At 36.4% G+C, this 28000-nt stretch overlaps 2 protein-coding genes across 2 annotated transcripts in view; one reads left to right on the forward strand and one right to left on the reverse strand.

Moving 5' to 3' along the window:
- PCSK2 (proprotein convertase subtilisin/kexin type 2) overlaps positions 1-12536 on the forward strand; it is a 58038-nt gene extending 45502 nt beyond the window's left edge. Inside the window, exons 7-12 of the mRNA XM_053458586.1 lie at positions 1598-1686; positions 2426-2601; positions 5242-5457; positions 8920-9020; positions 9761-9988; positions 11297-12536. Of these exons, the coding sequence (XP_053314561.1) occupies positions 1598-1686; positions 2426-2601; positions 5242-5457; positions 8920-9020; positions 9761-9988; positions 11297-11783 (1297 nt within the window). The 3' untranslated portion in view covers positions 11784-12536. The remainder of the gene's footprint in view (positions 1-1597; positions 1687-2425; positions 2602-5241; positions 5458-8919; positions 9021-9760; positions 9989-11296) is intronic.
- Positions 12537-14443: 1907 nt separating this feature from the next.
- BFSP1 (beaded filament structural protein 1) lies at positions 14444-28000 on the reverse strand. The gene is made up of 8 exons (XM_053460936.1): positions 27514-28000; positions 26226-26286; positions 25285-25380; positions 22454-22546; positions 20288-20395; positions 18280-18500; positions 16697-16782; positions 14444-15835 (listed from the first exon to the last, which is right to left on the reverse strand). The coding sequence occupies exons 1-8, from the start codon at positions 27885-27887 to the stop codon at positions 14865-14867; spliced, it is 2010 nt and encodes a 669-aa protein (XP_053316911.1). The 5' UTR covers positions 27888-28000; the 3' UTR covers positions 14444-14864.

Raw genomic sequence — 28000 nt, forward strand, 5'->3', positions numbered from 1 at the left:
GCCTTAGCCTAGGTCCTACTTATGCACCGAAAAGCCTTTAAGACCTGGGAACATAAACGGCATTATTGACTATAGATTTATAAGGCCTTGACAAAATCAGATCCACAATTCCCAAGGTTTGCAGGACAGTATATTTAAAGCAGGTCTGAACTTGATAATATTCAAAATTGTATTTGAAAAAATTATCCTGGCTTTGTTGGCGTTTCCAGGTGCTACAGATGTGCCATCTGTTATGCCACTCATTTTCTAGTTTTTATTTAATACCCCATTTTAGTTGATATTGATACATGTTATAAACAGTTGTAATCTATTCCAAAATATTAGTTTTCAGGAGTTTAGACAGCGCTAATCATCCTGTAGTTTTTTTTTCTATATAGAGGCCAGCTAGGTAGTATCTGGGTAATCCATTTTAATTTTATTTTTTCATTTTTCTATCTCCTTAGCTATTTTGATCATTGTTATGCTTGTTGAAAATGTGATTCCAATGCATATTACTTTCAATGGCACAAAGCCACCCTGTAGCATTTGTGCAGCAGTAATTGTGCACTGAAATGTGAGTTAATGTATTTCGAGTCAGTAGGGGTTCTGTTGCCATGCAGAGACATCTTATAAGTATAAGTATTCCTGAAGGCAACGGCGAGCTTCAGAAAGGCGGCGATTGCACACTGCCTTTGGCAAGTATAGGATTTCGAGCACGAAAGATAAAATTGTATTAGATACTATGTCTAAATCCATGCAGAAATGATTGATCGCTAGCAGAATAAAAGAGAAATGGCCAAATGTAAAAATGGTTTCTATTAAGCGACCCTTGACAGCTTTGGCTGAATCGTCTGTCATCTTGATGTTGCGAGAATTAAAATCTTTAGGATATTGCAATGTTAGAACACAGATAAATATCATCTGTACATTAAACAAGATTGTCTCTCCATGCTTTTATTGCCAGTGGCTTGGTTGCTCTATGGGTGCAAGAAAAAGAATGCCATTTACAGTTTAAAATACAATAGGCAGATTAAATATTAATGTTATTTTGGTATAACACATTGCAGTAAGACAAGGAGTGCCAGTTGTGTCTAGCATCTTAAGATACATCAGAATATTTATACCGACAAATAAATATAAAGCATTTCCAAACAATTTGTATGCAGTGGTATTTACTTTTGGCACCTAGGTCCGACCCAGTTCTTAATGCTGTGCTGCACAGGGTATAACTACACCACATATACCACTATCCACATGAACCAGTGACCTTCTTCCAAATGAAGATAGTATTTTTATTTATTTTGGTATAAAAGGTCTATTTATTACTCAACCCTGCTGGCCATCTAGGGTGTAGCTACAACATAACTGTTATGATAATTATGATAAAGCAGATAAAGTAAAGCTAAAGGTAATCATAGTTGGATTAACAGTTAAGGTACGACAAGGCTTCAACAATTTATAAGCGTTAAGTTGTGTTTGTCATAAAACCTACCTACAAATGAACCTTGAATGCATTGTTGTTTTAAATATGCTACAAATATCACAAGTCTGAATTCACCTCTGAAACAATTGATTTAAAAATAAAATGATTACGGTATATTTCTTGTGTAAATTACAGCCATGGGACACGCTGTGCAGGAGAAGTATCAGCTGCGGCAAATAATAATATCTGTGGTGTTGGAGTGGCTTATAACTCAAAAGTTGCAGGTATAATATGTTCATTTCACTGGTTTTTTATTTTAAATATGATACCATCATTTCTGGAACAAAGAGAAATCTAATGTGATTTCTGTAATAAATACTGAAAATCACTAATGTTTACAGCCCCACCTAGTGTTTAATTTGGGAACATTCCTAACATCTCTGTGTTGAGGAAGTTGCAAGTCCCTGGCAGTCATTTTATGAACATATTTGTTAAAGAGCCTAAAAGTTGTTGCTGTTCCTACTTTCTTCTTTTTATTACTATTAACTATTATTATTTTACTGTTGAAAAAAGTGCAATGTTGCCCATGTTAATAAAATATGAATTATTATTGTGACACATTTGCATAGGTTTATTGACTCCAAGGGAGTATGAAGTGGGGATTTATACTGCATTAAAAGGTAGAGCAGGCCTTTATTGTGGCTAATAAACAATATGGGGGCATTCAGAGGACTAAAGTCTTGGAGTTTAGAGGAAATTCTGAGTTAGAATTTTTTGATGGTTGTCGGCCATTTTAATATCGGGGTATATTTAACAACAGCTTCGTGCCAGGCATAAACCAGTATCATATTGCATCAAGCACATTGATTGTACCTTTTTCATGGGCTTAAAGCATGTACAATTGGGCTGTTTAAGAAAACATAGTGAAGTAAATGTAAAATATTATTCATGTACACAGTATACATTTTGTGTGCTAACAATGAATGCATTCACTTACACATTTGTACTTGTATAACTTGGTAGGAATACGCATGTTGGACCAGCCATTCATGACAGATATTATTGAAGCCTCATCAATCAGTCATATGCCACAAGTTATAGATATATACAGTGCCAGCTGGGGGCCTACAGATGATGGTAAAACAGTGGATGGACCAAGAGAACTGACTTTACAAGCCATGGCAGATGGTGTTAACAAGGTAAGCAGCACGGCAATAACCAACCACCACACTGAAATGTGAGGGTTTAAATTAATATACTTATCAGAGTGAACTTTGTGGGACATAATTATCTGACTGTATTAAATTCCCTTAGATTGTGGATTTTAATTTCATTAAATGTAATTCTTTATACTCCTGCTGCTATCCCTCCAACACACTATTGTCTTAAAGTAACAAGGCTGCAGTTACCTATTATTACACAACTAACACACAGAAAATAATAACATTCTATAGATGGAATCTAAGATAGATTTTTTAATAAATATATTTGAAAAGTAGCTTTAATTTATGGGAAAGTTATAGACTTTTGGTGCAGACAGTTTCATCTTGTGTGTGGCAAAGATGGCACAGATAAGCTGTTTGGGGGTTAGGATGGCACTGATAAGCTGCTTGGGGGCAAAGGGTTTGGAGCAAAGGTGGCACTCCCGGTTTGTTTAGAGCAAAGGTGGGGCATGTTGCTTGGTAAAGTTGGGAGGCCCTGGGGCAATTTTCGCACCAGGGCCCTGTGGTTTCTAGTTACGACCCTGTTTATACAGAAGCAGGAAGTGGATTTATTAATTAAAATGGGCAAAGTGCTTTACTTTACATAACTTTGACATAAATAGGTCACATAAAAGGTCCTGGTAAAGGCTCACCATCTGGCTACAGTATGTCCCCAACTACACCCCCTAAAATAAGTGGCCATTTCAAATGTTGGAAAGTATGGTATTAAAAGTGTTGTTTACATTTTCCACCTAAACAAGGCATGTTTTTTTTCATCTTATTACTTTTCCTCAAACCACCAGATTATGGATTTTCATCCAACACAATTTAAATGTGGATGTAGAATTGAGTTCTTGATTCTTGATTTTAGCCCACTTTGTTCCTGCTAGTTTAAAAAACTGCTCATTCTTTGTTCAAAATCAGAATTTAGTATGATTTAGTATATTTAGAAATTACACGGATCTATTAATGTGCAGTTGGTAAAGTGTTGCATTGCAGAAAAAGACTACTGTGGATTAAAGGTAGGCTTTTAGTTTCTGACTGTGAGAAATAAGCATGTCAACACAAATGATGTTTTGATTAACTTTACTGTTGTCGTGGGATTACAATATATTTTAATGGTTTTTTAGTATTGCTATAGTTTGCTTTCCCATTATACTGTGCTTTGAAATGTGTTGGCATAATAGCAAAAGAAACAGTTTATTTGCTTTCAAAATGTTAATGCATTATGTAAATATAATGTCAAAACCAGAGGCACACTATGCCCCTAAATAGAAAAAACCAGGGTAAGCTTGGTTAATATGGTAGCCAGGATCACAGACTTACTAGTACTTTTTGTAACAAGAGGCATAGCACAACAAATCTTGTAGTGTCTGCATGCGTTAATGTATATTTGTTATGTATGTGTTAACCCCCCCATTTAAATTTTACAGTGCTTCTTAATTTATTGACGCTTAATAAACAAAAGGTACTAATAATAATAGTAATAATAAAAATAATAGCTAGGATGAAGTGTATACCTCCAAAGTTTGAAGGACAGTCTCTCAAACCCCTCTATCCATCTTTCCTCTCCAGATGTCTATCTCCATACTTTATCATTATACAGTCTTTTATATGGGAGAATAATGTACAATGAGTTTTCCGGGAAGGTTTTGCCTCTGACTTACTCAGTGACTTCAGCCCATTGGCTATAACTATAGCTAGTACTTGACTTAAAGCAAATCTTCACAGGAGAACAGAGCTTCACCCCCTATGACACAAGAAATACTTACGATTGACATTTATAGTATAACATTGAACAGCATGACACTACCATTATTCTAAACAACTGGACAAGTGTAAAAAGGAATATCAAGTACAATCAATAAGTACGACTCTATCCTCTTATTATACACTTTATTTAGGAATCCTTTTACTTCTTTTTCCACCACAGGGTTAAGGTGCCCCCAATATATTTCTCCTAGACCTTACGCACGCTGCAGTGTATACGGGGTTTGCAGGGAATGACTCAGACCTGACTCCCACCATCCCAATATGCCTTTGTAATATCAAAATTCCTAACCTTTCATTTGTGGCTGTTTTATGCGGCATGGATGAGTAATTATGGTACAAAGCTCGATTCACTTGAGAGCAGCCCTCCAACCTCCCCCCAGCAGTTAAAGCAGTGTCCCCATCCTTTATTGCAAAAGCTGGTAGGTAATATTGAAGTGTCACTCACTACGCAGAAAGCTTTTACAGAATTTACTGTTAATTCAGTGGCCCTAGAAGAGCAAACTTTGTATATAACATGCTTTTCTTCCCGCCTTTTTAAACTCCTATGAAAAATAAATTTATAAAACCACATTTCCTCTCATGGTTTTATATAATAATACAGAATAATAATATAATAATACAGTATATAATTTGTACTTTTTTAATGGATTTTTTCCCCCTTGTTATATGAATATAAAGATCTACTCATACAACCTATTGTTTATAAAATCATGCTGGGATATGTGATTTTAAATAATTTGACATTTTCAGTTTTTGACATGCTCAAAAAAATACATTTAATACAACTTGAATTGTAAAAGACAGCTATCCAAATCACATGTTTATTAGGTAATAATATAAAAATTATTATTTTTTATATGACAGGGCCGAGGAGGAAAGGGAAGTATTTATGTCTGGGCGTCTGGCGATGGGGGAAGTTACGATGACTGCAACTGCGATGGTTATGCTTCAAGCATGTGGACGATCTCGATTAACTCGGCCATTAATGATGGTCGGACTGCACTTTACGATGAAAGCTGCTCCTCCACACTGGCTTCCACATTCAGCAATGGAAGAAAAAGTAATCCCGAAGCTGGCGTGGTAAGTACAAACATCATTAGACTGCAGCCTTCTGGAAGGCATTACAGAGAACCATTGTGTCTTTTGAAAAAAGCAGATGCTCCTTTGTTGAAACACATTTTAAATGATAAATTGCACAATGACAGCTCCATTGTCGGGTGATGGGAAATACATTAACACTGAACTGACCACAGCTTATTTGAAATTGCATTCATTCAACAACAAGCTAGTCCTGTATATATATGCCAGTCCATAAAACGTGCCAATATTCACTTGTGTTGAGAAGTTGTATTATTATTATTATTTATTGTTTTATATAGCGCCATAAAAATTCTGTAGCGCTGTCCAATGGGTAGACAGGACATAACAAGTAGCATAGTTGATAGTACAGGAGGAATTAATTTGAAAGTATTTGTATGCATTAAAAATTATACACTTTATAACACCTTCATCCATATAGTGAATTAAATGTGTAACATGCATTCTGTCTTTTTTTTCTAAAAGATAATTTGTCCTGATAATATATACATTACTAAAACTTTTCTTATTATTTTTTTTCATCTTAAACCTCTGATAACTGCTCCCGGCCTAGCATCTAGAGACACAAAGGAAAATAAATCTACTTCTGTGCTGAGCGAATTATATTTTTTATACTTATTAGTAGACTTGGGCACCAGGGGGCTCTTCGTGTTCGTCTTCGTGCTCGTCTTCGGGGAAAAAAAAATCTTCGTATTCCGCGAATATTCGCCCGTTCCTGTCTTCTCTTCGGGCGAATATTCGTTTTTTCTTCGTTTTTTCCGGTTAAGGGGTTAATACGGGGTTAACGCGGCTCTGGCGCCAGTACTTTAAATGTGTCTATCAGCAACTCCATTGGTCGCCAGCAGGGGGCCTCCTGCTGTCGACCAATGATCACAGTACCATATATAGCTAATATATTCTCGGGCAGAATATTCTGCTACTCAATGTAAAACCAACAGAGGGCAGCATTCTGTCCGATGATATATCAGCCATATGTGGCAGTGTGTTAATTTTCATTTATTAATTATTTAAATAAAATATATTTCCATGATCCGCTGGTCTCCCCACTGCAACAGTTAAATGTCCGCACTCGCGGACATTAATTTTGTCGAACTTACAAACTCTTTTTTTCTATTTATTTTGGGTTTTTTTGTATTAAACTGTTAGACGAAAGGATCATGGGAATAAATGCAAATGAGCACACGGCCCCATATGGCTTATATATCTTTGGACAGAATGCTGCCCTCTGTTGGTTTTACATTAAGTAGCATATGTTTGAAATCCAAAGTTATTCTGCTACTCGACGTAAAACCAACAGAGGGCAGCATTCTGTCCAAAGATATATAAGCCATATGGGGCCGTGTGCTCATTTGCATTTATTCCCATGATCCTTTCGTCTAACAGTTTAATACAAAAAAACCCCAAAATAAATAGAAAAAAAGAGTTTGGAAGTTCGACAAAATTAATGTCCGCGAGTGCGGACATTTAACTGTTGCAGCGGGGAGACCAGCGGATCATGGAAATATATTTTATTTAAATAATTAATAAATGAAAATGAACACACTGCCACATATGGCTAATATATCTTCGGACAGAATGCTGCCCTCTGTTGGTTTTACGTTGAGTAGCATAATAACTTTGGATTTCAAACATATGCTACTTAATGAAAAACCAACAGAGGGCAGCATTCTGTCCGAAGTTATAGTAAGCTATTTATACTAAGTTAAATGTCCGTACCGGCGACTTTGTTGGTCGCTGGCACTGACATTTAACTGACACAGTGGGGAGACCACTGGTGTCCCTGCTGTGTCAGTTAAATGTCCGTACCAGTGACTTTGTTGGTCACTGGCACGGACTTTTAAGTTAACTGGTGCAGCAGGGTCCCAGGTTGCTTTTTTTTTTTCTGCCTAGCAACTAGTGGTAAGGGGCCGTGCGAGTGAGCCTATTGGTCGCTTGCACAGCCCTTTACCCTACAGATTTCTGCTCCCGTTATCCAACGCAGCATTGCAGGGGTTAACGAGAGCGGAAATCAGGAATTAAAAAGGCTATGCAAGTGAGCCTATTGGTCACCTGCAGGGTCTTCCTCTGGCATCAACCAATTGTTTGATGCCAGAGGAAGACCCTGCAGGTGACCAATAGGCTCACTCACACTGCCCTGTAACCCCTGACGACGAACCTTCTGATTTCCACTTCAGTCAACTCCCGCGATGCTGTGAAGATAAGGTAAGTTAGATGGGGGAGGGACCGGGTAGATTAGTAGACGAAGGCGAAGATTCTTCGTGTGTGAGTCTTCGTCTTCGCCTACGTTTTACCTGCACTGTCTTCTCTTCTTCATGTCTTCGGAACGAACACGAAAACGCACTCTTCGTGTTCGTTTTCATGTTCGCCCGAAGACGAATGCACAAGTCTACTTATTAGTCTTACAAATTTAGTGGGCTATAAGAGTAATTCATAAGTGATTCTGGATCAATGTTTGCAAAAGTGGCCTTTTCGCCACGGAAACCATGAAAATGGTCCAGCTAGTAGCTAACTTTCATTAGTTGTTGGTGGTTGTAAGGCAACTTTTAAAACTTTGCAACAGAACAATTTCTTATACATAACCTACTATATTTCTCATGCAAAACAGGGTCAAGAAATGTTATTTCTCATTGGCTCCAAGTTAATGCATGTAGACCTAACGTACATTATACCCTGAACACTCAATGCTTGCAAACATTAAGTAAATGGAGTTAAATGAAAATTTTGCATGAATTTAAATACGTCTCCTTTTTCTCCTCCCCTTGGCTGCCTCAGCTGAAAGCGGGATGCGTACCTAAGTACATTTTCTGCACATGCGTTGCAGCACTCCCGTTTCAGCCAAAAGAAAGAGTAGCAGCAGCCAACATAGATGTGATTGGCTACTCATTGGATTTGGTGGTAGCGAATGACGTGCTCTGGCTGAATGCTATGATTGACTGCTTCTACACCCATTGATTTCCATGAGCCTACAAATGTGGGGTCTCTTTAAAGAACTTGGAGCAAAGTAATACACAAACAGTCAATTTATGATTTCTGGATTTAAAAAAAAACCCAGAATAATTCCCAAAATATTTAAAAGACTTCTTTAGTTTGAACAGCATTTCCAGCACATTTCTGAGGGTGTTGAGAAAGCATATAATCAATTTTTTTTTAAATGGCTTGAAAATAAGCCAATTAAACAATATAGCATCTTGTATATATTTTTTAAATTAACTTTATGATTTTGTCTGCCTCTGAAATGTGGCGTCGGCTGTATGAATCCTTCTTGACAACAAATACTCATTGTTTATTGATGATGTATGATCTTATATAACACTGTCAAATCTTCAAACCTTTGTGCAGAGCGTTTGCTAAATAAATATTTCAGTAACACATTCAGATCCATTTATGTAAAATACTGCTGTGACTGGAGTGTTTGACCCATAAATGTTTAATTTGTGCTTTCAGGCAACAACAGATTTATATGGGAACTGTACTTTGCGTCACTCTGGAACATCTGCAGCCGCACCGGAAGCAGCTGGCGTGTTCGCTTTAGCCCTGGAGGCCAAGTATGTTCCTATAACTATGTATACTGGCACTGTTTATGCTGTTCAACATTTTAAATGTTTTATACAAAAGACTGTATGATCCATGGTTACTTGTTTATTGCATAATTGCATAATAATCTTTCCTTATGAACATTATTGTAAAATAGGAACAATGTAACATAACACATTTTTACTTTTTGAGTATTAGGAGAACAAAACATTAAACATCTTTGGTTGGAGATGCATAGTATTATTAATAAAAAGAGTATGAGTTAAAACCAAAGAACCAAAGATATAAATTACACTTACATGAGAATGCGGCAGCTACATTTTAATTGTAATACGTTGATAAAAATAATACGCTTGGGTAATAAAAATCCCAAAGCAGCATACAGCATTAGCGACACGTACTGGGAGTAATTATTTATGAGGACTTATTTCAAAGGAGAAGACTTGGTGGGACAATAGTTTATATTCTAAAACTAGAGAGTCAGACTTTTAGATGTAATATATGGAAGTTTACTTCACCAAGAAGATGGTAGATACATTGGATAGCTTCCCATGAGAAGTTGTAGAGGATAATACAGTGAAACTATTTAAACATGCATGGGATAGGCATGAAGCCATCCTGAATCTATAGACAAAACCCACAAGTTATTATTATAAAGTCTATACTTCAGGAAAAAATAGTTAAACTAGATGGTACTTCTTCATGACAACTTCGTGACCAATATTGTAATTTGGATTTTGTGTTGAAATAGCCCAGGTCTAACTTGGAGGGATTTGCAGCACCTTACAGTACTTACATCCAAAAGGAACCAACTCCATGATGAAGTTCACAAGTGGCGAAGGAATGGAGTTGGCTTAGAATTCAATCACTTGTTTGGTTATGGTGTTCTGGATGCTGGCTCTATGGTTAAAATGGCGAAAGAATGGAAAACTGTTCCTGAGAGGTTTCATTGCATAGGAGGATCAATACAGGAGCCAAGGTGAGTAGGATACATAGAAGATGCAGCCTAGTTACTGAAAATCTAATACATCACTTTAAGAACAAAAGAAGTAAATAAAACCTTCGCTGTTTATGCATACATATACTACCATCAGGTATGTTTTATAGGGGCCAATTAGCACAGAGATCTCCTATTGGCTATTTGTATATTGACCGCACATCATGACCGCAGGTGTTCTATTTCACCAGCTCCAATTTGTCGTTTGTATTTAGTATATAAAACTGATTCCCATCCAAGAAAATATATTATCATATTGCATTCATAATAATAATCATCCTTGTTTAGATGCCAATCATGCACAGTCTATAGAGTTCTAGAAATAGCAATTTAACTTCTGTCAACCCAAGTTATTCTGAACCTGAACATTATTTTTTAACGCTGCCTGTATTATTTGCATGCTGAAAAATAAAACTAACAACATCAAGGACTTTGTAGTCACCATTACCATTTGATTCAGCCCTGGATAATTGCTTTTTCTTCCTTCTCATACACATTCTATATTTAGACTCACAAATGTACTGTGTAGTGCACCTTAGCAACCCTGCCAATTAGTGAAAACAAGCTGGGAAGAATTTGCAATTTATAACAATTGGAGTAAGGAAACTCCATTAGAATTTCAAATGATTGGCTTCATTATACATCTCTAAGCCATAGGAGAGGGATAGCATACTTTGAAAAGAAAAAATTACTGTAAAACCTAGAAAATCGACTCACAGAAGGTATTTGCAGCTGAGTGTTTTGTGGATATTTATTCATTCAGGTATTTGTATTATATATATATATCTCTCTCTATATATATATAATCTTATTATTTTATTTTTTCTGCTATAAATTAACTAGTTCACCAATGAATATTGTGCATTAGTGCTCAATCTTGCTCATCTCAGTTTAACTATGACCTTGTTTGCTTCTAGGATGTACATCTGGTTTCAAATAGATTGGGTTGGTGCTTCCATTGTGAAATTCATACCCACACTCTTAGAACATACTGTTCATCTGTTTTAAATTGAACGGTAAAGCATGCTAGTTGAGCTCAGAAATGCAGAACTGGCAATTTTAGCACCATTGTTGACAGGGCTGATTTTTGAGCACATCTTATACCTGACATTCAGGTTTATGTTCCTAATCCTTGGGAAAGAGGAAGACTTGTGCTTTTTGACTGATTTTAAAAAGTTTTTTTTTTTTTATTTAGTGCAAATTACGCCACGACAAAGCTGATATTCTCTACACTACTGAGTATGGAAAACCCTCAGGTGTAATGGCATTTCTTTATTTTTTTATCCGTAGGAAAATTCCTTCCAATGGAAAGCTGATTCTAACACTTACTACTGATGCCTGTGAAGGGAAGGAAAACTTTGTCCGTTATCTTGAACATGTTCAAGCAGTTATCACTGTGAATGCTACAAGGAGAGGAGACTTGAACCTCAACATGACTTCACCTATGGGAACCAAGTCTATCTTATTGAGTCGTCGTCCAAGGGATGACGACTCTAAGGTGGGCTTTGATAAATGGCCATTTATGACAACACATACATGGGGAGAGGACCCAAGGGGTACTTGGGTTCTTGAAATCGGGTTTGCTGGGAGTGTTCCTGAGAGAGGTGTTTTAAAAGAATGGACACTGATGCTGCATGGGACTCAAAGTGCCCCATATATAGACCAAATTGTTAGAGATTACCAGTCAAAATTAGCTATGTCTAAGAAAAAAGAGCTAGAAGAAGAGCTTGATGAAGCTGTTGAAAGAAGTCTCAAAAGTCTATTAAGTAAAAACTAGCACTCTCCTGCATGTTTGTCTAATGTTTTTCTCTCCAGTTTTTTTGCATAACTTTCTAACACCTAAAAGTCTGTATTAGATATAATTGTCTCTCTGTATGTTAAATTTTAAAACTTTATAGCCATCTATTCCTTTGTTAGGAATAAAAAAAATCTATATATTTTTTACAGAATAAACCCCTAATACATTTTATTGAAAATAAAGATGTACAGCATATATGTGCCCAACTATGTACCTATGTAAACAGGCTGGGGTCCATTGCGCACAGCCCTAGGGAATTAAAAGTTATAAAGAATATTTTTCATATTGATATTATTTTAAATCTATATAAAAATAAGCAGGGTCGTCTTTGATCATAGCTGGCTCTGAGGTTGTTTCTGGAGGTGTAGTGTGACGGAGGTGATGCACTTCGCATCCACTGGCACAGACTTCTAGACTACTAATTCCTCATTGGGGGTCTCTGCACCTTCTGATGCAGAACTTCTGGATATCATGTCTTATCCTGGAACGTTGTAGCATCAGACCAAACATAGAATGCCAAGGGGGAATCTAGAGTGTAGACTATCAGCTATTTATTACTTCTTACAGACCCAAGTAGGGGTAAGCCAGGCACTGGGGCAGTTGCCTCTTTTGCCTTGCTTTAAGCAGACCTCAAAATTATTAGGGAATATATCCTGGAAAAATACCATGTTGTGTTACCTAGTCAGATGTTGTAGCAATTATAAAGGCCAGATCTATGCACACAAGAAATAAGGTATTATTGACGTTATCAAATAATGTGTGTGATTACCTAATGTTAGTTTTGGATGTTGCTGAACTTTTACTAGTGTATTTTCCAGATTTATATTTCAGAAGCCCCTTGGGCATAAGGCCTCAACAGTACTTAAATATTGAACAATCTATGTAAATAATGACAGGAGAAATAAGACTTGCAAAATCCGTAACATACAGACCTGTATACTGCAACTTTTCCTGATATGTTCCCTTTAATCAACCAACTAAAATGTTTGCAATAAAAACACAACAATGGTTGACATTTTTTCCCTTTTTAAATTAACCTAGTAGAAATAAAATGGGCATACTGAAGCACAATATATTTTTTTTCTTATTTTTCCTAATTCTAAAAATATCTTTTTTTTTCCATTTCCATACATTTGTCACGGGAATTTTAATGATCTAAGCATTCTGATGCAGGGTATAACCTAGATGTTTTGTTACATGGATAATCATCATGTCTTATGTATTATGGTGTACTCAAATCCAGATTTTTAATTGTGGAAAAATATTTCACTTGGAGATTTATTAATAAACCAAAGGAAAATATGTATATGAATATATGTATATGAAGATATACATAGAAACACACGCAAATAGGATAATGTACAGTACACATAGACACGTCCTTCTGTATGTATTAATGAAGCAAAGATTGGTCATTTATAAAGTCATTGTGCTCCATATGATCAGCCTTCGGTCTTCATGCCACCTCTTGTGAAAATTTCAAATGACCATGTAAATGAATTTGCATTGCATTCTTGTAATCATGCAGTTCTATGTCAAAACATTAAATGTCTTATATAGCAGCAATTTTTAAAAATGTTTGTTTATATTTATTAGATATTATGGCTTTCTGGAATTTGAATAAACATGACTTCTAATTAATTTGCTACATATAAATGACATTGTTGACCTTTATGAAATAACATTTTGAAATGATTCATATGAAGAAGGTTGTTGCAAGTGTGTGCCAGTCTGGTTTTAATACAATGCCCAAATCTATCCTAATGCCAAATCACAACATTGGACAATATCTATAAGGAATTTGCTGGAGTTCAGTAAAATGAAAAATCATCTAATTTGAATGTTTTGCTTCTTTTTCCTGGGCTTGACATTTTCATGTAGTAGAAGTGCACAGTATGATACTATCGAGCTATATATCTATCATCTATTTATCTATCTAGCATGTATATCTTAAGAGCAAATTCAGTACAATCATTTATTATTTAAAGTCTTCTTGAACACTCTTAATCTCTTTATTCAAACAGATGTATTAAGAATATAAAGTAAAGAGGGACGTTGTTATGGAAGTCCACATGATGCGTTCTTATCTTAAGCAATATGCCCTATGGTGTTCCAGCTTGAACAGATAATAAAATTGTTTTTTTCAAGGCTGAAATTACATTGCATAGGCAATTGTGTTTATATTGCCAGACAGCATACAAGTTGCTTGCTGGCATTGAGACAATTGACAGAAAATAACAACACCATGTACATTCTATATCTAATGACTAAATGTCTGATAAACGGGGGGAAGCCTAAAGCTGAGAAATAGAGATCTTAATAAAAACACTAATCTTGGGTTTTTATGTCTGATCATAACAAAGGTTCGAACGTAGAAATATTAAAAAGACTTTTGATGTTTTGATAATACATTTGAACTCTTCCCTCTTTAGCATATTTGAAATATAATAACACTTTTGGTTTTGTGTTAGTAAATAATTCATCCAATGGAGTAAATCAAGGCGCATATTTATTTTCTGCAATTTCATACCATTGTAGATTTATGAATTCAATGACCCGCAAAAGAAATTTCTGCACACCAGAGGCAATGATTTTGTTACATAATTTAGCTGTGAAATGAAGGGAAAAAAATGCATACATTTGTAATTAATGCTCCAGAAAGTGAATCTTTATTTTAATGAAAATTAGCCAGATGTAGAACACTTCCATCTACATAAATTCAGTGAGCAGCGAAAGTATAATTTACATAATTGCTTAGTAAATATTAGCAAATGTGAAGCTTGGCCTGTCTTCACCGAATAATATAACTCAGCAGGGTCATCCCGTGGTATACTCATTTTAATCGTATTACAGCATACTGGTGACCAATGCTTAGAATTTTCACTAGTCCATTACCTATTAAACTAAATCCCACTGAGATACAGAGGAGGGTAGACTAAAAACCATTTCAAACCCCCACCAACTTGAAAGGTTAAATGATTTGACTTAAATCACATCTTACTGATGAAAATCAATACACTATGCTCTCAGAAACGGAAAATGTTTTACTTTGCTCACATCCTACTTTTTTCTTGTTTTCTCAATCGTGGTTTCCACAATCATTGCCGTTTCTTCGTAACTCCTTATTCTGTCATCTGAAAACTTCTCAATCGATTCTACCACTTCAACTTTCTCATAACTCATTGAACTTGGGAAATCTCTTCCTCTGAAAGATGTTAAACCGTCTTCTTTGTCATTGTTTCTGCTTCTGCTAGATCTTTGTGGCTTCACAGAATCCGAACTTGAACTTCCTTGGCCGTGTTTATTTGCGTCTCCTGGTTTTATATCACTGGGTGTCTTCTTAGCTTCTTCCTCTTTGCCTTCTGATTGTTTGCCATTTTCACCCGCTTTGTCTTCTGATTGTTTGCCCTTTTCATCCACTTTTTCCTCTTCACCCCGCTTTGTTTCATCTTTATCTTCTGGCTCATCTTCTTTCCGTTCTTCTGAGACACATTCATCTTCCCCACTTTCTGATGGCTCTGAAGGTTCAGGCAATTCAGGAATCGGTAGTACGATGTCATCCCCTGGAATTATGTCATGGCTAATGCTGACATTGATTCTCCCACCTGCTTGTGGTATGGATGAAATGAAGCAGGGGTCCACATAACTTGATTCTCCAGTTACAAGAACGTAGCGACCTTTGGTGAAAAAATCTGGAGATGGTTCTGGTTTTTTGTAACCTCTTATTCTGTCTCTTACAATATTACATAACTTATCAAATGCTTTACTTATTTGTGCTCCATCTGGGACATCCTCAGGGTATAAATCACGGTCACATATATCAAAATCTTTTCCAGTTTCCTCTTGTGAAGGAGAATCAAACATGAATTCTTGTTGACCCTTATCTGAACTATGTGTTTGGTCAATTACTTTGTCTTCAATACCAATATCACCCTTATCCATAGATATCTCTTTCCTTCTTGAGGTTTTCCGGACAGCACCCTTTTGCCTTGGTTTTGCAGTAGCAATATCTTGTATAGCCAGGGTAATATCTGTAATATACACATTGGATATTTAACATTGAAACTATATCACTGCATGTAACATAGAAATATCAGCAAAAAGTGTTCTCTAATATAAGGAACTAGTGGAAAAAACCTATTTATTATATATTTACATATAAATATAATGACCTAGCAGCAAACCACTTATGGGTGACATAGGTGAATGTGTATGTATCCTGTATTCATTCAAATCATATGCCCACCCTTGAGTTTTAACTTAACTTAAAATCTTAGTGTCACTGGAGTCACCTCCTGCTAATTCTATGCATGTGATGCCTAGTTTTTTTATGGTTAATCATTTACTATTTAGGAATAATAATGTCATTAGACGGGTTGTTAGCAAGATTGTGTATGCAGATGACTACATTACAGTACAGTACAGTATGAACACATTTGTGTGGATTTAAAACATGTTTAGAAGGTTAACCTAGAAAATGCCATCTATAAATGCATTTGTGCCATCTTGGATGCCTGTGGATTTTAATGTAGGAGACCTTTCTTTTAGTGTAAAACTTTCCCTGACAGATCCATACCTTATCAATTGATTCATATGGGAAACCATTGAAACAGTTCATATAATGAGCACCCAGTCAAGTCAAACATTTCCTAAAAACCGACTAGTTCTAGATGTTGCTAGTAAAGAAAAATCGGAATTGGAAGATGGTCAGTTTATCACTCTCCTTGGTGTCAGCAGTGAAGAATAAAGAACAGATGGCCACGCATTATAGACCAAGAAAGTATAAAGCTGCAGTCTGTGATATGAGTGAGCACTTGACGGCTCACTGTTCACAGTCAGTGCATCAATGAAACATCAAGTCCAGCAATGGTACTATAATATACAGTCGGTACCTTTTCTTATTGTGGGAGATATCTGAGAGCTTTTGTAGCTTTGCATGAAGAGTGTAATTGGAGTTCCAACTATTGCAGAGTTCAGTCTAGGAGAGAAAAGGGGAGGACACAAAATTACACTTTTAACATTAGAACTTTCTACAAAACATTGAAAGGCACAAAAATTGTATCAACCCATAATAGTTTGAAAAAATAATTCAGTGAATATCTCTTTTCTTAACTCTTGCATACATGCATACAGCCATTTTAGGCTCACATCCAGGTTCATACCAACACAAACCGGGCTGGACATATTATTTGTCAGGTCAGATGAAAAAGAGTTTATGGGCCTGTGGGTTTGGGTATTAAATACACACACACAGAAAACTAAGAGTCCTGGTTCAGCAACCCAGAGCTCTCTCTCTTCTCAGAAGGGACTTTATGAAGACATGGGTCTAGCCCCAGACAGCATTTAGCAGGTGGGGAGTTAAAATGATGGCCTAAAAGAAGAAGAAGCTGATCCAAGGCAAGTAGACCTCCACCAAGGCAAGGAGAGCAGCACCAGGGGGGGACACTGGGTCAGACCTGGAGACTATATAACATTTTATTGATAGAACACCAGCACATTTCATAGCAATATATATATATATATATATATATATATATATATATATATATATAGTTGTTATTCTGTCTCTCACTGTTCAAATAAACCTACCATTAAAATTATAGACTGATCATGTCTTTGTCAGTGGACAAAATCAGCAGGGGATCTAATATTTTTTTCCTTCACTGTATGTATATACATGATCATATATATATATATATATATACATACATACATACATACCCACACACACCACTGGACGTAACTAATTTAGCAAACAAGGTCTTTAAAAGGGGAAGTTCCATGGAAACATACTGACAGAAAAAAACATGTTCTTCTGTCATTTTATTTCAATAAACGTCCTTAATCTGCAGACCTGGAAGCTGCCATTGCTGTAAATCATGGGATATTTTGGGTGGCTTTCCCAGCTCAAACGTCACACTGACAATGCTAATGAAGCACATTTGTTCTTTGACTTCCATTAAGCCTTATTATTTACACAGTGCTGTACAATGGTCAAACAGGTTATAACAAGTAAAATAGAACATAACAACTTAACTTACTGGAACAACTGGTGAGGAGGGCCCTGCTCAAAAGAGCTTACGATCTAGAGGATTCTCTTAAGACTGAGCTATTTTTTTGTTTATCATAGGCAGTTGGACAAAAAGTCAATGTGTTTATCTTGTCTAAAATAACAGAGCTACAGTAATACACATACAAATGACTAATATGCAGCAGCCTGACATTATAAAATGTAAAAACTAGAACTATTTAAAAAAGGAAACAGCATGTTATTTTTAAAAACATATTTCTCATCTGACATTAGTAATAAAAAGTGACTTCCTCCTTATGGATATAACAATGACACCCCCCTACTTTTTTGTTTGTCTGGGATGCTAAGTTTAATTGCCTTTCCACAAGGCAGTGGTGGTGGTATGGACACAGCGCTAAATGCCAGCGTAGAGCACTCTCATCCCCAAATCTGTCTCAGTGTTACCTGTTATCCTCATTTTCAATGATACGCTTATATCTTTCCAATTCATTTTCCAAGGACTGTTGATATATTACAAGTTGACGGCAATCATTTGTGAACTTTTCTAAATTTCTCTCCGCTTCTTCTATACCCTTCCTCAGAACTTCAATCTGTTCATTGTACAGTTGGATCTCATCATCATAACTCTCCTGTGTGTTCTTAATTGCCTGTTCCAGCATGGAAGTCTGTGGAAAGAAAAATATGTAAGAATACAGTACTATATACTAGATTTGGGGCCGGCCAAGTCTTTGCGTTCGTCTTTGTGGGGAAAAAACCCTTCAGATTCCACAAATATTCGCTTGTTCTCATGTTCTTTTCGGGCGAATATTCATGTACGTTCTTCTGGTTCATTGTTTTGCAGGGGTTAATATGGGGTTAACGCATAACAATATGCAGTAGCTTTGCCGCCAGGATTTTAAAATTCCATAAGAGCTCCTCTGCCATCAACCAATGAAGGGCAGCCACTCTTAATTGGTTGATGCCAGACGAGCCCCCTGGTGGCAACCAATAGAGTTGCTCTTACAGACCTTTAACTCCTGACCGTGAAGCCATAAGTCTCCCCAGGCCAGGCTGTACCTTGCCCTGCGCTTTGCCAGGAGAACTAAAATCCAGATGCCAGAGGAGCTCCTTGCCGGCGACCAATAGAGTGGCACATACAGACCTTTAACTTCTGAGGCCGAAACTTGGCTTGGGGGGTTTCAGGAGTTAAAGGTACGTGTGATCGACTCTATTAGTTGCCGGCAGGGGCCTCCTCTGGCATCAACCAATGAAGGGTAGCTGTCCTGTGACTGTATTAAAAAACGTTGTGCACAGCGCACCGGGATGTGACAGGGGGCGCTGTCCTGGGTCAGACCTAGGGCAACACACAAGGCAAATACACTACTGGGTTAATATATCCATGCAGACGCAAACTACATTTTAATTTTGTCTGGCCTCCTTTTCTTGTAAAATGGCCTAAATTAATTGTGCAATGTGCATTACACAGAATATTACACAAGATGGCGCAAGAACACAGAAAACAGAAACATTCCAAATCTCATTCACTTAGGTTTTTCATTTACTTATATTTTAATCACAGTAACAACTGGCAAACAGCAAAATGCAGGTAATACCTACTTAAAGAAAAAAAAAAAAACTATTTTATTGTCACTTTTTGCAGTAAAAAAAAAGTTCTCAGTTGTTTGCAACAAACACAATAATAACACTTCCATGTGAATAGCCACCAACTTGGGACCATGCCTCCCCCTCAAGGATCTCTGGGTCTGGTCCTAAATATGCTGCTGGCTGCATGTTGAAATTTCTCAGCGTGCCTGGTACACAAATGATCTACATAGTTCTATCAAATTAATTCAAAGTCAATACTTGGTACCTTATTTTTTTATACCCCCAGATGTCATACCCTCACCATCCATGACGGCCATGGCTAAAGGTAGACAGGGTGGGGCTATTGGCAGGGGAGATCAGATGATATTCCCAATCATGATTACCACTAACTGGCTCAAAACATCTTAAGTAACCTTAAGTAACTTTTCCTTTACATTTATATTTGAACTGCAGACCTCAGTGGGGTAGCTTCAGCCAAGAAATTTCACTCCACCAACAGAATATTCCTGAAATGGTATTGGGGAAGACTAAGATTCCAATAAAAGTGCCAATACTTAGAACACAGAGAACAGATGGGCACCTGGAAGGAGTTGGATGCCTGTGGATTTTATCATCCAAGCACATAGAAAGACCTTAGAATGGTAAGCAGGTTAGAGCGGAGAGAGCTTCTTGCTTAGGAAAGGCCCACAAGAATTAATAAACTGAAAACCTTCCGAGACCAGAGCTTTATAGAGCACAAGTTAACCAGTTCCTCACCAAACTGGTTATACTGATTCAGGATTAGGTGACCGAACCATTTTGTTAAAATGTCAAAGGTGTTTTTTTATTATCCATTACTGTTTGCAAATCACATTATTAGACATCTTACCTCAGACTGTAGCTTAACCTTTTGAGCTTGTAGTTGACATAAGATACTCTTATATTCCTCTAGCTGGCATTGTAATATGGGGATTCTTCTTTCAGACATCAGCTTTTCCTGCAAAAAGCAAACACGTATAAAAATGTTTGCACACGTGGAACACCACAAGTTATATTGCTCATAATAAGCTTAGAATCCTTTCAAGGTTAAGCCCGCTTTGTGTAGCTATAGGAGGTCAAAAGTGACAAAAGCCATCCATAGTACAGATCACAGCAAGAAAAATGAATTACGCTGATGTGAACATAGACATGCACACAACATCGCAAGGTAAGCCACTTTTTGATCTCTTACCTTTGTTTACATTGGCATATGCCTGCTATAGGTGGATCACTTGGCTTATGGAATGCTAACCGCTAATGTGCTTAAAGGTTGTGTCTAAAACAGCAGACCTATGGAGGAGCCCATGGAACCATGCTTACTGTAACCCCTTGTGAGCTGGTGTGTCTACCACAATTAGCTAGCTACTAGAATAGATGATAATAATGGTGATAATAATAACAATGATAATAATACAAAGACAATTATAATCATTTGCTCTTGAAAGTGAAAGTACTAAGAAAGTTCTTGAAGCTACTCTTACCCATGAAGTCCCAGGTGTGCTTTATCACAGCGGATTAGACAACTCCTTAATGTACTTGGAAAACACCTTTATGATCAGATACTTGCTTGTCCTATGTAAATATCACTAAATAACTCTATTCAGTTTCAGAGCTGTTGTCTGGGACCACGTTTATATAGTGGACATTTTTACCAGTGGCCACCAACACTTAGGGCTTCTACTCCTATCCCCACATCTATGAGAATCAAGGACTTATGGCGCTGGGGGCACGCATTTCCAGACCCATATCTGGAAATTGTTGTGACTCCCTGACAAGTAGCAGCACCTACTGTCAGACCCATATCTGCATATCTGTAAATTATCAAGACTCCATGACAACAGACACCCACTGTCAGATCGATATCTATGAAGTCTAAATTATATTATATTGAGTATATGATCAAATATGTGGTTTCTTTATTTTACAGCTCATTAGTTCACCTAATTCACACCTTTCTCTAAAAATCAGTGGTCTTAAACCATACGTGACATTTGGAAGAATTTCTTAAGGCCTAGCTAGGAATGTATCTCTTATGTGATGTTCATGAAGATTGATCTCTATCTTTAGAAACCTGGGAAATCTTGGAGATGGCTGTTCTGAATAAAACATTAACCACCTCTTGAGAGCAGTCTACGTACCCTTCCCTCCATAGCTTACAATGTGTTAATTAATCCAACGATTTAATCAGTTTTTTTATTTCAACTACACAGGGTATGATGAGATGCAAGTAATGTGTTATACTTTCTGCATCTGTTATTGAAATGTTTATTGAGAATTGTAAGGTAAAACAGAAATAACATTGGAAGACAAAATCAAATATGATCTGTACAGTTACTTTATCACATGGAAGAAAGGGAAAATTATTGTATAGTAATAATATTTTGTCAGCTATATTAACTGGTTTTATTTTTTTTTAAAGGCAAATAATTTACATGCGTTATTGACAGTTGTTTACAACTAATATAAAATTATTAGTTATTGTATTATAATGTATAGAAGATCATAACAATTATGTTATGTATTATATTAGACATTTCTTTAGTTGTACTTTTATGTTACTTTATACACGATTTTGTATTTTCACTGTTTTCCATGCCACCTGAAGAATAGATTGCTAAGGTCCTTAAAAACTAATATGACTTTACAATAATAATAATAATAAAAATGTTTTGACAAAAGACTCCATTGTACAGTGTATTACAATTTAATAAAATGTATACACCGTCCAGAATTTCAGGTGTCCCTCTGTTGGGAGTTGTGGCTAGAGGAGGGAGTGAGTAGGGCCGTAGACAGTAGTAGGTAGAGTGGTGAGAAGATCTCCCCAACCAGCTCTTGATCCATGCTGTCCTACTTTAGCAGGGCAGCTATCTGGCACGTCCTTCTAATGCTTGAAAATCAGGACTGTCCCATTAAAACATGGACTATAAGGAGGTATGGTTATTTGATGGTAATATGTGCTTGCAAGAAAAACTGAAAACAATCATTTAAAGATTGAAAATATGCCAGAATCTCTTACCTCATGCATCCCACCAGTAATGGATGTCACAGGAGGAGTTGTTTGAATAATTTGTTGTAATATATTAACATACGTCTGAATTTCCAGGAGGTTCTGTTGACAAAGAAAGAGATTGTGTGTAACTGAAACATTCTAATAGATTTAAATAGGAAATAGAAGAAATCAAACAACCCCAATATATTTAAACGACAGACCTTAAATTGGTACACGGTAAGACATTTTGAAGCAGTTTAAACAATCAACACAGACTCCAAGACACGTTTCACAGAAAACAAATTTTGAATAATTTTATCTCAAATTTTTCAAGAATGCTGTTCATGATTTTATCAGATAGCCGCAGCCAATTGTGCTTTATTAAATTATTCTGGAGCACAATTTATAGGCAACCTGCGGTCATGAGGGGTGAGGAGATTAGAGGTTACACATGTATGAGGTTAAACATGGGCGCTGTATGCTGGAAGAGATGTCTAGGACAAATTTCAGGAATTAAGAAAGTCAGGGATAGAGGAGAAAGAAGAGCACACCAACTTCTGAGACTTTCAAAGAGACAGGGGTACACCGTACTAAGAGGTTGCGACTTTGAGACCTCTAGATCAGCATTTATAAGATTGAGAAGGGAATTTATATGAAAATAATTGTTTTTAGAGCACTGTGATACACCAATACCCGGCAAACACTATGAACTCTTAGGAAAGAGGCATAGAGCGATTTGGGTTCCAACAAAGAACTGCACCTGCTAAACTGGGACACTTGGCAGGCATGGGTGAAATCTAGATGAACAGAGAACGGAGTAAAATGTACTGAGCATGAGAGAGTAGAGAGAGAGAATGAAAATATATAAATATATAGATATAAATATCATGGAACCATAACTAATTTGCCAGTTTCTAAAACTGTCCCTATGCAGTGTACCTCTACAGGCCATTGCAGAAGTGTATTGCTGTGCGATATTCAGATAATGTATGTTTTCTTTCAGAGGCTTGGTCCTCATAGCTAGCAATCTGTCCATACTGTTTATATTTCTTTCACATTTTGGTCTGGTTAATTCTACTCTGCACTTACACTGACCAGTATAAAATAATTTGCACAATTTATTCTGTGCCAGTTGATATCTAAAACAAAAGCAATATTTATTGTACTACCTGGTTGATTTGATAAACAATACTTAAGTGATGTAAGCATTTATTTATTGAAAAATATAAAACCGGTCGGAATCTGTCTACGTAAGTATCATGAGTTACACATACCGACATCCTTTGTTTCGTAACACCTGTTCTCATACAATATGTTTGTATGAATTCTGTGTATTTTCCCAAATATGTGCTTGGTATTCGTTTCAGAAATTTTGTAAAATAACTACATGTGTACAGGGAGATAAGCATAAGAAACTACTGCTAGGTATAGCGAAAGTGTCCATACATGTGTATCTAGTTAAATGTAAGTCACAAATGTAAGTTCTTCTTAACCTTTTTGGTGTCACACCTCCCTTGTGAAAAATCTTATGACCCATGCCTCCCTGTTTTAACGGCCCAAAGTCAAGGCTTTGGAGGATGAGTTTGCATAAACAATTTATAGTTAAGAGGCTACTCACACTTCCCCTGGAGTCCGTCCAAACCTCCCCAGGGGAGGCATACCCCACAGGTTAAGGACCCCGGCTTCAAGACCTTCCTTTGGTGAAAGGATGTCTCCACCATGATCATTATACCATTTACACAGAGGCCTATACAGTCTTCTGGTCAGCTTCACTCACTGATCAATACAATTGCCTGGACAAATGTGAGATCAAGACTGACCCCCCCACCGCTAATTTGTGCCAAGTAGTTTGAAAGGGTTGCTGTTTGGGTTTGAATGTTCTTTTACCTTTTTTATGCATGTACCTTTGATAGAACCCATTTTATTACATTATGTTCATTATTTGAGTCCCATAGTATATGCTAGTATTATTTTCTCCAACTTTATCAGTTAACTTTAAACATATCTATTGTATGCATTAAATTTGATGGCAGATAAGAACCATTCAGCCCACCATTCTGCCCATTTTTCCTGGTGGAAAGACTCAGTCCTTGATCTCTTCTTAGATTCAGGAACGTTTCATGTCTATCCCATACATGTTTAAATTCCCTCACTGTATTAGCCTCTAACACTTCTACTGGGAGGGTAGACTGACTTACTTACATCTAAGTCTCTGGAAACAAATTTCCCTCCTGTATTATGTTAAATCCATTTAAGTAGTTAAAAGCTTCTATCACATCTCTCTTTTTTCCTCCAGCTATAGATATTGACATCAGTTAGTCTTTCTTGAGACATTTTATCCTAAAGACTATTCACCATTTTTGTAGCCCTGGCCAAGGCAGAACGATCTCCTTCTTCCTGCTACTAATGTCTGTAGCATATTGTTCCAAATAGAAAAACTAACATGTGCCAAGAGGAACAGACATTAGCAGGTTAATCATTCATGAAGCTGAACAACTTGCAGGAATGCTCAATGCATGGTTGTAAAACTTGCCAGTGTATCCTGCCACCTTGGCATCTTCCTGTTAGAAGGTCCTGAAAAGTGATAACTAAATTCCCTTAGGATGAGTTTAGGTTTTACGTAAGGCTATTCCATCACTAATGAGGCCCTTCTGAAATACGCTCCAAAATCTGTATCTGATACCTTTCTGTGAAGCTTGAAAGGCCATGTGGAACCCTGGATGCATTGCAAATGATCTGCTAGGTGACAGATTTTGTTAATAGACATCAGAGCACAGAGTTGTTTCCTATAGTTAGGATTTATTTTGTAAACGACCAGCAAAGAACTCAATGGTGCAAACAAAGATCATGAGTTTTACCTTCTTGTACCTGTCCTTTGCAGCATTAATGTCATCTTGCAGGAATTGAGATTCAATCTGTAGTTCAAGATTACTTAGTAAAGCTTCATCTGCTTCCTGGAACAAAATAAAATAACAATACAATGACATTAACCAAACAGCAATTAAACTAAACTGTTTGTAGACAGGCATAATGAATGTTTTGGTAGGCTGTGGATAAATCCAGTTTGCTCTTCAGCATTGCTTATCCAGTTTACAGACCAGTTTTAAATGTTTACAATAAAGTCTTGAGTCTATTTAGTGACTTTAATACAACTGTGATAGATTTATTATTTTGAGTATGATGTTCAAAAGTTTACTTTATATTAAAAAACAAAAACAATATTTTTTGTAAAAATTAAAATGGGAATGTGTGATATATTATAACATGTAACTTCAAAGCCATAAAGATTGCTTAAAAAGTCTGGAGGGTGAATTCATTAGAACGCAACTGCATATGGGGATACCTCATATGCCTCAATCTCAGAGTGAAGGGGCAAAACCGCAGGGTCAAACAGTGTCGAGCTGGCTCATTCATACTATACATTGATCCTATGATATCTAAGATGCCTTATTAGTGTTTTTGCTACTAGTATGTCACAGTTGTTATCCCTACTTGAATGCAGGTGACTGAATTAAGTGTATCTTTAAATGGCAAGTTGAGGTTTCCATGAGAACAGGTGTTAGAGCCATTGGTTAACACATTTGATGTAAAAAAAGGGTGAGCTGAGCCACCTCAGACTTCCCCTACACTTTTGGTCCTTGCGTGTGTCTTTAATTGAGGTATGGAAGTGCTGAGTATGACCCTGACAAGGCTTATGCAGTGCCAGCAACTGGGTTTCCCGCCTATAATCATGAGGCATAGATTACTAGTTCATGTGTATAACGGTACAATAAACCTTATTTTATCATCTAATTCTTACCCTATTTAGACGTTCCAGATTGTCTTTCAGAAGATGCTGATAATCACATTCATTTCTATATCTGCAAATTATACAAATTATATTATTATGAACAAATGTACATCATGTCACGTGCTGAAAAGGCATTATCTGACCTTTAAATTGTTTTAGTACATCATGATTGATGTTTAGCACTTTCAAAAAAAATAAAATAAAATCTTTAACCCAAAACAAACCAATTTTTTTAGGACAGAGTCGAGACATGAAACTTAAAGACATCGGACAATTACATCAAAAAATTATTATTAATCATTTTTTCTCACATATTATATGTTAATAATATATTAATTATACAATAACAATTAATAATAATATAATACAATTTCAATAATATGTTAATTAATAAATGTTAACACATAGTAGATTTCACTGTTAGTTGCATTTTTTGTAATGGAATACTTATTAATACAAGAGTAGATTCAGAATTCACATCTTAGCTTCATTTATGTCTACTTTTCACACCAAACTAAAAAAGTATTATTGTATATTTAAAGAGACAACTAAAAGTTGTAATGAGCTTGAGAATTAAATGAAAATGGTATTAAGTTCAGCTAATCGGGGGATTTTTTTTGTAAATCATAGAATACAACATTGGGACATTTGTCAACACTTCTATTGCAATTACATGAGCTACACCACCATTGACAATGAGAACAATGAATCATCTCTCATAAGTGTGTAGGTATATGGTGAAGGGGTCATGGGCTGAGTTAGGGGAGATGGGCTGGCAAATGAGAAACAAAGAGAGCTTCATAGGGCTAGAGGAAGAGATGAGACTTGGTGAAGGAGTGATTGTGCTCTGGTGACAGAAGGAAACACATCGTATTTACGTGTAATGTTGACTACATATTTACCCTAGGAGTAATATATCTCTGAAATCCTGACATGTCTGATTTCATGAAATAAAGTCTCCGCTGTCATGCGCAGTACATGGGTACTGTTGATAACATATGGGTTGTTGCGAAACCTCTTCATAATAAAGGAGCAACAAAATTATTGTTTCAATTGAATTAAGACATAAAAGCTGAAAGTTACTGCAAGCAGTACAAAAGCCAAAGTCCTACATTAATCATGTACCTATTTAAGTCATTTTTTTAAACCAAAGCTCTTATATGAAAATATATAAAATAATTATCACAGAGATAAATGCAAATATCTTAACATTTCCCTGAATTCTATAACGCATGTTGATTTTACCTAGTTACAGTTATCTGACTTATAAATAATGTAAAATGGATAAATATCTTACTTGTTTTTAAATTCATCAACTGTTCTTTGAGCATCTTTATATTCCCTCTCAAGCTTGGATCGATCAGAAGATAGCTCCCTAAGTCTTTGACAGTTGAGCTCTATCTGTTCAGCAAATGCTTCTTCCAAGCCAGAGATCTCATCCATTCGCTGGAAAGTCTCTAGTTGTTTCCTGAAGATGGCATTTCTTTGTTCCAGAACTCTTGCTCGGTTGATATAGTTTGCAAACCTTTCATTCAGGTCCTGCAAGTTTTCAAGGCCTTGAGCTTGCGATAAGCCAAGGCTGCTGAAATCTACTAGACTTTGTTCATCAAAACCATCAGATCTTTCATATTTTTCCTTGCGCACTTCACGCAAGTAACTCGTTTTGTACATTTTTCTTTCCTTCCTCAGTGGAACTTTGCTTTGCGCAAGCCAAGTCAATCTAAGCAAGCATCTAGTAGGCAAGAGACAGAAAATGCCCCTGGACCCTCTCTCCCGTGTATGGA

The sequence above is a fragment of the Spea bombifrons genome, chromosome 3, assembly GCF_027358695.1.
Source record: "Spea bombifrons isolate aSpeBom1 chromosome 3, aSpeBom1.2.pri, whole genome shotgun sequence".
In the NCBI taxonomy this organism is placed as follows: Eukaryota; Metazoa; Chordata; class Amphibia; order Anura; family Pelobatidae; genus Spea; species Spea bombifrons.